A 12,895-nucleotide genomic window follows, 5' to 3' on the forward strand; every position below is an offset into this window, starting at 1 on the left:
AGAAGTACCGTGTTTGGGAGTGTAAACGTAGATTTACCAACCTGAGGGCCCTCTTCTTCTTCCTTAAACAAAGGCCAGGCCAGTTTCCACCCATAGCCTTGCTGCCTGCTTGAACCTCCAACACTGAACAACTGTTTCCTTGATTCCATTCACTTCCTCTAGCTAAAAGGGAGCACCTGGGTCCTAGCTGTGGATGCCTCTTCCTGTCACATGCGCAACATTTTTTGTCCAATGCTACTCTGCTTCCTTGCCTCACTTCTTTTTTTGATACATTGATTGGTTTATCAGAACTGGAAATTTTCACAGTCGATGCTGCCATCTTTCATCCTTCTCTCGACTTAACATGGCCAGTCTCCACCTTTTATTTGACTTTTCTCTCTTCGTTCCTGGGTAGGTCTTGGCACCAACATCTATTGTAAACTCACTGGACTCCCACAGCTATCTTGAGTTACCATCATGTCTCCTGTAAACTCCATTCCATTCTTGCAGTTTATCCACAAGTGGTTGTAAAAAATAATTAGAGCATATTGGCACTGTGGGTTATATACACAGGGGGCTGAAGAATGGGTTACAAATGGAAAACAGAGAACAAATAAATGGGTCATTTTTAAGTTGGGAGTCTGTAACTACTAAGGTGCCTCCAGAATTGATACTGGGGCCCCATATGTTCACAATCTATCTTAATGATTTTGATGAGGGGATTAAGTGCAAAGTATCACTGATGACACTAAACTAGTTGGCAGCATGGATTGTGAGGAGATGACAGTGAAGCTTTGGGTGATATATAAAGGCTAAGTAAATGGGTGAGTTCATGGCAGATTTGTAAAAAAAAAGTCATCCACATTGGTAGAAGAAATAAAAAAAAGTTTTAAATGGTGAGAAGTTGAGAAGTATTGGTGTTCAGAGGCACTTTGTACATAAAGCAGTGAAAATTAATATGCAGGGACAGCAAACAGTTCGAAAGGCAAAAAGTATCTTGTTTTTTATAGCAAGAAGATTTGAGTATGAAAGTAAAATACCTTCCTGGAATAGTGTGTACAAGTCACATCTCCCAAGCTACAGCAGGATATACTTGTGATACAGGGAGGGCAATGAAGCCTCACCTCACCGATCCCAGGGATGGAGATTTTGCCGAATGAGGAGAGACTAAATAAGACGGGGCCTACACTCTCAAAGCTCAGAAAGAAGAGAGGAGATCTCCTGAAACGTACAAAATCCCTTCAGGGATTTCTCCCTAGATGCTGTCTGATCCCCTGAATTTCTTTCTGCGTTTATTTCAAAATTCATACAGACTAGTTGCAGAGATCATGGTTTCTCTCGGTGCTCCTAGAACCAGGGCTCAGAGTCTCAAAATAATGGGTCAGCCATTCAGGACCAAGTTGAGGCAGTGGTAAATCTTTGGAATTCTCTACCCAAGGGGCTGTGGAACTTCAGTCACTGAGAATACTTAAGTCAGAGATTAGCAGATTTTTAGATATTAATCAAGGAACTCGCTTAATTTCTTGATTTGTGCAGGAAAGTATTGCTAAGGTAAAAGATTAGTCATGATATTGAATGGCAGATTAGGCATGAGGAACTAAATCAACAATTCTTATTTCTATTTCTTATGTTCTTATACTCCCAGGATAAGAAGGATATGGTTCTCCTTGTCCTCATCTTCTAACTCACCAGTCTCCATTTTCAAAGGATCATACTTTGCCATTTCCTCCACCAAACACTTTGATTCAATCCTTTCTTTCCAGGTGGAACAGTGATTTCTTTGTACTTTCTACAATTTATGACACTACATTCCCTATACCACAAGGGGGATGAAATATAAAATGGCTAACTTTTTCATCTAGAACCACAATCGCCACTTTGTTCTCCCTGTAAATGAGATCCACCGACATTGTTCCAATAAAGCCCAACATAAACTCAAGGACCAGCACTTCATCTTTTGACTGGGCACATAATAGCCTTCACCATGTGACACAGAATTCAACCATTCTGTTGTTCCCAATTTCATTTCCTCCAGATCCATAGTTTCCTTATTTGTCTTTCTACAATGCACCGTTATCCCATTCGGCCTTTTTCGTTCTTTTGTTGTCAACCATACTGCAGACCTCATTTCAGTTCTGTTTAAAGCCAACAAGCTGAAAATTTAACCCTCTCTCTCATCAATTTGATGCCTGACCTACTAAGAATTTAAAAGTATTTCTGTTTTAATTTCAGATTTCCAGCACCCTTAATATTGCACTTTGTTGTTTTAGTGTTAGATTTGGTTCTGTTCTGGATCAATTAGAAAAATGACTGAACAGTAATGAATCTTAAGGAGTTCCACTCATGGCCAAGGCCAAAATGAATTCTTTGGAGTGGAGTACGCTGCACCCACTCCTCATCTTGTGTGTTTTCCCCTGTGCCAGTCCAAAAGGCCTTTTTTACCTTTTTTTTAGATGTCTCTTATGATCAGGAAAACTTACGAACAACTAGGAAAGAATTTTTAAATAATTAAAATATTAATAAAATAGTAAAAATAATGCATCTGTTTATAATCACATTAATCATATAAATGAACTAAAACCGTAAAAATAATTAAAATAGATTTTAAAAAACATACCACTTACCTTCATCAACCATTTTATGGGTGACCCCCTTCGAGTTAATGAGGGGGTTTGCTAAATGTGTAACTATGAGGGACCAGCTCAATATTGAGTCCAGAGACACAACAAGAGGTCAGGAGTTTCCGTATCTGACTCTTGATGCTTTCCGTACATTAGCACTGCAGCTAGCAGGCACAGAAGTCAGAACGCAGAGGCATGTAGTAAAGCTAGATTGCATTTCCCATAAGAACGGCCAGTTGGGCTTCAGTGTGTTCCAGTACAATAATAATTAATAATAAATCTCTAACGTCAAACCACTGCATAAACAGGTCATTAATCTCATGATATTTAGGGTGTTTCAATCCCATTCTCACTAGTAGGAGGATAGATTTATTTAACATTGGGGGGTAATTTAAAGAAACTTGAAGAGGAGCGGAAAGCAGATGAAACTCCAGGGCCCAGCCTCTGAATGAAACGGATTATGAGACACTGTTGGCATCACTGGCTGACCTGCCCAGCAGTTTTCAGCATGTGACAGTGTGGAGCTCTTCGCATTTTGCTGGGTTATTATGCATGGCACTGAAAGACTAATTTGTACCTCAATTCCTAATACACGCCCTCAGTAATTTTACCCAAGACATACATAGTTCCTTCTTGTAAGCTTCAATTGACTCTAGCCTTAAACTGTAGGTAAAGAAATCGAAAACAGTTGCCACAAAATGTGGATATTTTCATGGTGAATACATGTTAGTAATCTACACCAATTTATCCTAGACTCTAAATTAATCTGTTCAACAGCTTAACTTGAACAGACAATTCAAACAATCAAGGGAATAGTAAACTTGAACAATCATGTAAATAGTCAAGAGGTTTCCTCTTTAAACAGCATTTTACTGTTGACTGGCGCCCCAGTCCAAAAACAGTTTTGGAACATGAATAAATGCTAGGAGATATATTGCAATAGAGATAACAGTGGGACTGAAATTTCCCCAGCTTCAATCTTGTGTTTCATCTGGTGCCATCTTTTAATTTGTTTTCTAATTGGCAGCCAGCAATCAGCCTGCAGATATATCAAATATGCAGACAATGGATAGATAGTCCATTATAACCATTTTCTCCCTTCTGGTACATTTCTTTTCCACTCCCAAAACCCAGATTTTGTACAATTTATGGGTTGATCCTCCAGGTTTGCACAATGCATATTCAGAGTAAAGCGAGTAAAACAATTTCTAAATACTGAGCAAATCAAAATAACAAATTAGCCACCTAAATAGATGTCAAAGTGAGGAACTAAAATGAAAACCTTGGGAGCTTTTTCACTACTTGAAAAGTAGCAAAAGCCTCAGCTCCTTCCTTGACTGATCATGCTCAGCCACAAGCACTACCCCAATAAATCCAACCATCAGTGTTAGGCCTACTTCAGCTGGAGCAGAGGAGCAGTTTTAATTGAAGACTTTAAAATTATAAAGGGTTTTGAAAAGAACAATTTCTCTGGGTTGAAGAGTCATTAAAGAAGACAAACAATTAAAATGATCACCAAAAATACAGAGAGTTTGTGAGGACTTTATTTCGAGTTGCTTGGAACATTCAGTACTTCACCACAAGGTTGAAACAAAGATCAATGCATCATTGCTGATATTAAGTGGGTTCACAAAGATTACCTAGGACATAAAGGCTGAAGTTTGTACAGTAAGATCGCCAAGAATAACATTCTCACCAGTCCCACCATGACATATTGTGACAATTATTTGTATTGATAGTATTAAACCTCCCTCCACCCTGACACCACCCCACCACGCTAGATCAAAACATGCAAGCACGTTTGCCCAACATTTAGAGTCAATTCTACACCAACTCCAGTTTCAGTTGCCGTTGCTTAGGCAGGTCCCCTTTAAGACACGCTGAAGCAAACTTTACGAGTGCTGCGATGGCCTCCTTTGGCAAGGGTAAATGAATGCACACATACATGAATGAAAACTATGGAAGCAATCCCAAATACACTTTGCACTGTACAAGTCTGGGCTCCTTTGTGCATTAGTGCGTCAAACTCATGAACCTGGTTGGAAAATCATGGACTCATAGTTTAGTCCTGATTTTCTGCTATGTTTTGTTTTTCTTTGAAACAGTGTTGTGTTGTGCATGAAAACTTGACACTAAGCAATCTAATTTTTGGACAGAACTTTTTGAGGATGACAAGATGACATGTTTACTTAGATAAAAGTTATTAGACTGTTAAAAAAAATGTGGGTAAAGGAAAGAATGAGTTTTTTTATAAATGGCAGGCCAAGCAGAATATAAAAGGCAGGTGGGGTTCAATGGAGTGGCCATTTTGAGAAGGTCAGCCCTGAGGTCAAAGTGCATGCTTTGGTGAGTGATGGACTTCAGTGAGGAGGGTGAGCAGAATTAAGGCAAGGTCTTTTCTTTTAATCCCGTAGTTATTAAAGGGGCTGCTATGGCAGCCAGTGGTGTGATAGGCTCCTCCTTTGATGGGGCAGAATTTGTTAGGTGCATCCAGGAGAGCTTCTCAAAACAGCGTGTTGATAGTCCAACGAGGGAAGGGGCCATACCAGAACTTGTGTTAGAAAATGAGCCTGGCCAGGTAGTCAGAGATTCAGTGGGGGAGTATTTTGGGAATAGCAATGATAACTCTGTTAGTTTTAAGATAGTTATGGTTAAGGATAAGACTGGACCTCGGGGAAATGTGCTAAGTTGGAGGAGGGCTAATTACCACAGTATTAGGCAGGAGCTGGGGCGAATAGAATGGGAACACCTGTTATTGGGTTGTCCACATCTGATATGTGGAAGTCTTTTAAAGACCAGCTGGATGGAATTCAGGACCAGCATTTTCCCGAGAAGATGAAAGATAGGCGTGGCAAGTTCAGAAATCTTGAATGACAAGAAATGTTGCAAGTTTAGCAAAAAATACGGAAACACATCTAAGGTTTAGGAAGCTGACATCGGACTAGGTCCTTGAGGAATATAAAGGATGTAAGAAAGAACTTAAACAAGGAATCAGGAGGGCTATGAGGGGCCATGAAATATCCTTAGCCAGTAAGATCAAGGAAAATCCCAAGGCATTTTATACATATATTAAAAATAAGATGGTAGCTAGGGAAATGACAAAGGAGGGAATTTATGGCTGGAGCCAAAGGAATTGGGCATGGTACCAAATAAGTACTTTGCATCATTATTCACCAATGACATGGATGACAGTGAGATCAGGGAGGACTATGTTGATATTCTAGGGCGTGATGATATTAAGAAGGAGGAGATGTCAGGTCTCTTGAAGAACATTAAGGTGGATAAGTCCCCAGGGCTTGATGGAATCTATCCCAGGATACTGAAGAAGGCAAAGCAAGAGATTGCTGGGGCCTTGGCAGTGATCTCTGTATCTTCTTTAGCCACAGGCGAGGTCCCTGAAGACGGCAGAATAGCTAACAGTGTTCCTTTGTTTAAGAAAGTCAATCAGGATAATCCAGGAAATTATAGGCTGGTGAGCCTTACATCAGTGGAAAGGTAAATCACTGGAGAAGATTCTTAGGGGTAGGACCGCATTTGGAAAAGCATGGACTTACTTGGGATAGTCGACATGGATTTGTGCAGGGGTGGTCATATCTCAAAAACTTGATTGAGTTTTTCTGAGAAGATAACAAAGATGATTGATGACGGTAGATACGTTATCTTTATTAGTCACATGTACATTGAAACACACTGTGAAATGCATCTATTTGCGTCGAGTGTTCTGGGGGCAGCCTGCAAGTGTCGCCATGAGGGATCTCTGGCACCGAAATAGCATGCCCTCAACTTCCTAACCCGTACATTTTAGGAATGTGGGAGGAAACCGGAGCACCCGGAGGAAACCCATGCAGACACGGGGAGAACGTACAAATTCCTTACAGACAGCGGCCGGAATAGAACCCGGGTCGCTGGCGCTGTAATAGCATTACGCTAACCGCTACACTACCGTGCCTGCACATTGGCTACATGGACTTTATTAAAGCAGTTGACAAGATCCCTTATGGTCAGTTGATCCAGTAGACTAAGTTACCTGGGATCCCCAGTGACTTGGTAGGTTGGATTCAAAACTGGTTTGGCTTGAGAAGAAGGGGTGAGATTAGTGGTGGAGGGGGTGTTATACTGACGGGAGGTCAGTGACCAGTGGTGTTCCTCAAGGATCAGTGCTGGGACCTCTGTTTGTAATATACAGTATATGATTTGGACAAAAATGTAGATGATCTGATGAGAAAATTTGCAGATAGCTCAAAAATTGGCAGAATTGTGGATAGTGAGGAAGATTGTCAAAGGATACAGCAGGATATAGATCAGTTGGAAATTTGGATGGAGAGTTGACAAATAGAGTTTAATCCCGACGCATGAGTTGGTGCACTTTGGGAGGTCAAGTGCAAGAGGAAAGTTTACAGTAAATGACAGGACCCATTGTAGCATTGATGTACAGAGAGATCTTGGAGTGCAAGTCCATAGCTCCATGAAAGTGGCAACACAAGTGGATAGGGTGGTAACGAAGGCATACAGCATTCTTGCCTTCATCTGTCAGGGCACTAAGTATAAAAGTTGGCAAGTCATGTTGCAGCTGAATAAAACTTTGGTTAGGTCACATTTGGAGTGTTGTGTGCATTTCTGGTCGTCCCATTACAGGAAGGATGTGGTAGCTTTGGAGTGGGTGCAGAAGAAGTTCACCAGAATGTTGCCTGGACTGCAGAGTATTAGCTATAAGGAGAGGTTAGACAAACTTGGATTGTTTTCTCTGGAGTGTCGAAGGCAGAAGGGTTTCCTTCAACCATTCGGTTCTTGAACCAATCAGCAAAACCCTAATCACAACAGTTTAGCAACACTATGATCACTTTGCACTAAAATAGACTTTTTTTTTTGTTCTTTCTTGTAAAACTTGTGTATAATTTATGATTAATTTATGTTCTTCTTGTGAATGCTGCTTATATGATGCTATGTGCCTGTAATGCTGCTGCAAGTAAGTTTTTCATTGCACCTGTGCATACATGTACTTGTGCATATGACAATAAACTCTACATGACTTGACTTGACCTGGTGGAATTATATAAAAATTATGAGAGACATAGATGGGGTAGACAGTCAGAGTCTTTTTTCCCATGATGGAAAACGTCAAATGCTAGAGAACATAGGTTTAAGGTGAGAGGAACAGGCCCTTTGGCACAGACTTTGTGGGCCAAAGAGTCTGTTCCTGTGCTGTGCAGTTCGATATTATAATTAAACCTTTGCTTAGTAACAGTTGTGGGTTCTTTGTTCGCCTTTTTTGTTCCTCTACTAACAGGTTTGAGATTCTCCTAATAAAACTTCCTGTTTTTTTTCTTAGAAACCACATAAAGTAGGAACTTATAAGCATTAAAAAGTAATTGTCCATTGTTAAAAAAATTCCATGCAAAAGGGTGTACACCAGCAAATTCACTAACAGTAGAGACATTATTTTAAGCAGTGTGAAAGAAATTAAAAACTCCCAGGAAAAAAAGTGATGAGGACGCATGCAATGGTACAAAAGTAGCTAAGACAGGCCAGGAGAAGAACGACGGGAAGGGCTTTGCTAAGAAACAAACTGAAGCCATTAACTAACTACTAAAATTATATGTTAGATAAGATTTCTTTATTAGTCACATGTACATCGAAATACACAGTGAAATGGATCTTTTGTGTAGGGTGTCCTGGGGGCAGCCCGCAAGCATCGCCACGCTTCTGGCGCCAACATAGCACGCCCACAACTTCCTAACCTGTACGTCTTTGGGATGTGGGAGGAAACCGGAGCACCCGGAGGAAACCCATACAGACACGGGGAGAACGTACAAACTCCTTACAGACAGTGGCCGGAATTGAACCCAGGTCGTATCAATTGAAAGCTATTTACTAAAAATGTGTCCATCCATAGAATCAAGCAGCTTGTTAAAATATGAGGGCTCAGAGCTCACCTGAACTGATATCTTCTCAATAGTCAGCACTAGATAAAATTTAAGGTAGTCAGATGTTTAAGTGTGGGTTCCTTGTATCTGGTTTATATATTTTGCACAACAAACAATTGGGAGGCCTCACCATCTGCACTCCAATCGCCTGTGAAAACCATCAAAATTTCTTGCTTGACGTATGGTGCTTTTAACAGTCCACACTCTGCCCATGATGCAGTAAAAGTGAGAGCCTCTGTTCAAGTATGAAAAATAATTTTATAATTTGGGCTGAGTTCTCAATAAACAAGGGTTATACAAGAGACTGCTTACGTCATGAGAATATGTCTAAATGCTAAACATTCAGAATGAGAAGCACAACATTTGGTGGCAAATCCTGAGGATTGTTTTCTGTACAAAATGAGGAAGAGGAGACACTTCTCCCTTCTCATTCTCTAAGTGGCTGGTGACTTTAATATTTTATACTCATTTGCAAAAATTGGGAGACTTAAGGTGAGTCTGTGTCCACAGAAGCTACTGACACATAATAACTCAACAGGGATAAGATTGACTGCCCCTGTGAGAACTCCCTCACATTTAGATGAAAGTTTGCAGTACTAGTTACAAACAAGATGCATGAGGCATTGAATCCTTCCTCACTGACACTTGCTTTGGCAGAGAGACTTGAGCAGGATATGATATTAGTATTGACAGCGAGATCATAAGGGATCAGAACAATTTTAGTACAGGTAGATTTGCTGGAAACAATAACAGCACCCTTTCATCTTTGGGTAAAATGTAATATTTTTTCATGGTAATGGCTCAGCTTGGGCTTCCATCTTCCCTGCATCATGGAGCACAGTCCTCCGGGAAGAGTTTCTATTGGTGTGGATGAACTCTTCTGTCTAGAGTTTCCACAGAACAACATCTGCATTAATAACAGGTTAGAGTATCATTTCCACCCACCTAATGTTAAGTTTCTTAGTACCACTGTAATTTATTGGATCCTTCAGTCAGCAACACCTCCATTTGGGAGCTTGCCTGTTGCTTTGGATGGTTGTGGGTGGGGGAAGCAGAATTAGTGTGCTCCTGCATGATTTAAAAACATTCAGTACTTCATATTATCAGGCATCCAGTGAAATACATTACAGTCTGCCAGCGTTGCAGGGCAGAAAGCTTCAGGTTCTTCGGGTCTGCTCTCAAATGTTTCTGATTGAAGTGAGTCACAGCAGGAAGTGCTATTTGTGACAAAGGATGCAATCCTGGTGCATTCCTAATTTCCCTGCTTACCATTTTACAACCCTGGCCCACATCCCCATCCCACCAGAGTCATATTTTTAACCTTGGCTGGAGACTACAAGTGAAAACCTTGCTGCCTTCCAGGACAGGTGAGCTGGCTTTGTGGCAGCTTGCTAGTGAAACAAATGAGATTGGTAGTCCAATCTGACACGAACCTGGTGACATTCTCAATCAGCATCTACTGTGTGCATTCCTCTTGGATAACATTTTAACTCAGATTTGATCCAATGAAATAGCTTGCTAACTTGGAAAGAAAACAATGAATGCTAAATACAAAGAGTAACATCCATTTAATATAAGTTATCGGAAGAATAGACAATTTGGCACATGAACTAGTGCATCTTGGTACATCTACTCTTCTGACTCTCATCTGATATATTACAGGAAGTGGTAGTGGTGAAAATTTACTGAGAGGCTTTGCTTGTGCTTCAGCTGCTTGCTTATCTTGACATGTGGCGCACATACTTGACCTTGCTTGTGTTCATGGGCTGGTGCTTCTTATACTGACTATAGCATCTGCAGCCTTCAGCAATGGCTCTTATCAGAAGTTGCTGCAGAAAGAGGGCTGATGATAAATGAGAGCATCCTCACCTTGGTTACCAGTCTGCTCACAGCCCTTATAATTCAATGCCTGAAAATCTCCAAGTTTGTTGAAACTGCCTGTTGCTACATCACGGAGAGTGGATCCAAGCATGATCATTGAGATCATTCCTGAGAAATGCTCCCGCTTCCCTCAGTGCCCAAAATTTCCTTTACTGGTGTCACCAACGTCGTACCACTGCAGTGTGCAGATTTCAGGCTTTTATGATAATTTCCAGAAGAATGGAAGAATCTGTGAAACCTCAGGCTGCAGTGCAGAGAGCAAACTGATAAAAACTGGAGCCCCCCCCCCCCCCATTCTTGTGTTATGAAGCATCTTTCACTTAATTGCCCCAAACTTGTACCAGGGCTTTTGACGGTGCTAAGCCTCCATTCTGCAGCTGTCGTTCAGTTACTACTCTTGCCCCAGACACATCAGGGGAAGTGATTTATCCTGCATTTCCACCTCCAAATCAGTAAAACCCACCACTATACCTGTTTTTGGATTGGTGTCTGTTTTAATTGGTGATGGCATTGAGTGCTGTGATGAAATTTGCTGGGGCAATCTAGATTGTGGTTCCAGCAGTGAAGTATGCCTAAAATAAATGGGATATTTTAAAGATTTTTTTATATCCAGAAATATTACACATTTTTCTGCATAATTGTCCCTTTCTGCCTATTGAATCACATTTGCAAGAGGGGTGTGTATAATTATAATTATACAAACCAGGTGAGTTTTCAGTTTATCGGCTCTTGCACCATTCTTGCCATGCACATCTTTACAGCTGATGAATGTCTTAAAAGGTGAAAGATTTGGCTTGCTAATTCCTTCTTCCCATCTGTGCTCCTATTGAAGGCAGTTCTATTGCTGTTAGGGAAATATAAAGATACAAGTGAATGAGTTAAAAAATGTTTGCCATCTATTTTAGCAGAAGCAGATTTCATTTGCGAAGCTTAGCTGAATGCAATGTATCTTGATGACAGAAAGTGTGCAGGAATACTTGAGAGCCAACGAAATTCATTAGAAGGAATAAATTGTATTTTACATACCTTTCCATCCTCACCTGCTAGATGACCTCTTATTGGCATCCTGTGTGATGATCTTTTACACCTGCTTCACCATCGGGTTTTTTTTCACAACTTTGTAGAGTGCATTTCACAAGGCTTCAATAGGATCTGTTCAAGCTTCCTGACTTTCCCTCCATTTCTTGCAAAGAAAATTACTTCATAGTTGGATTTAGCCACAATGTGCTAAGCAAAATTCATGCTGGTGATTTCTAACTAGCTCCTCAATTGTGCATTATTTTTAGCACTCTCGAATACATCCAAGCTCCTAGAAATTGCCAAATAAACTTTGGCAGCCAATGTTGAAACAAAGTCCTTTAAAAGTAACAGCAATTTCGATCCCTTATGGATTACATACATGATGATATGCATTTGTGAAGTCTTTCAGGACATGGTACAGAAAGTGAACATTCTCCACTAGCAAGTTTCAAACACACAATAATTAATTAAACACTTTTGACAGACTGGTTGAAGAATTTGTGAAATTACTATTAACAATATTCTAACAAGTTCCTCTGAGGCTTCATGTACATTCCTGAAGGAAAAATAATTTGATATTACAACAGTTCAATGAGATAAGACACACACAAAACATCACAAATGCTATCATTATCGTGTGGTGACAGGGGGCAGTGGAGCATCTCATTTTATCATGTCTTTTACCCTCTCTTGGCTTGTACAAATCAACTTTGACTGCAGCTGTAGAGAACATCCTCACCTAATGTAAACCATCCATTGAAAGAGGATGGCATGAAGGAAGAAAGTCAGTGACAAAGGCTAATATTTATAAAAAATCAAATCTCAAAGTATGTTACATTGCACTTTCAGCACAATTTTTTCTTTGGTTGATAAATGCTTGCCTTTGTGATTGCTGTGAAGACTTTTTCCAGGATAGCATTTGGCTGCGCTTTCTGTGGTCCATTTGCTTGAATTTTGAGGCTTAAAGCACATGGTTTGGCAATGAACCTGCAAAAATACACATTATTAAATATCCTGAATAAAAGCTGGATCTTAAGCTTGCATTCAAACTTTACTTCAGATAATGGTTACAAAAGAACAAATATTAATAGAACATTAGTAGAACATTAACAGTAGCGTAGCAGTTAGCGCAACGCTATTACAGCGCCAGCGGTCGGCGTTCTATTCCCGTCGCTGCCCGTAAGGAGTTTGTGCATTCTCCCGTGTCTGCGTGGGTTTCCTCTGGGTGCTCCAGTTTTCTCCCACATTCTAAAGACGCATGGGTAGGTTAATTTGGGGGTTTAAAATGGGCGGCGTGGACTCGTTGGGCTGGAAGGGCCTGTTACCACGCTGTAAGTAAAATTTTAAATTTAAAATTTATTTTTCTTTTATTGAATTTTACTGAGGTTCTGCAATATTCCCTTTCCCTCAGCATGATTTTATTTTAATGCTTACAAATTATCACTTGGAATTTTACAAAAGAATGACAAA

The 12,895-nt window shown here is 40.3% G+C and overlaps 1 protein-coding gene across 1 annotated transcript in view; it reads right to left on the bottom strand.

Moving 5' to 3' along the window:
* Positions 1-12,895, bottom strand: part of cers6 (ceramide synthase 6) — a 205,482-nt gene that overhangs the window by 129,886 nt on the left and 62,701 nt on the right. The window contains exon 2 of the mRNA XM_052027662.1: positions 12,307-12,412. Coding sequence (XP_051883622.1) covers positions 12,307-12,412 — 106 coding nt within the window. The remainder of the gene's footprint in view (positions 1-12,306; positions 12,413-12,895) is intronic.

Source organism: Pristis pectinata, chromosome 1 (assembly GCF_009764475.1).
Source record: "Pristis pectinata isolate sPriPec2 chromosome 1, sPriPec2.1.pri, whole genome shotgun sequence".
Lineage (NCBI taxonomy): Eukaryota > Metazoa > Chordata > Chondrichthyes > Rhinopristiformes > Pristidae > Pristis > Pristis pectinata.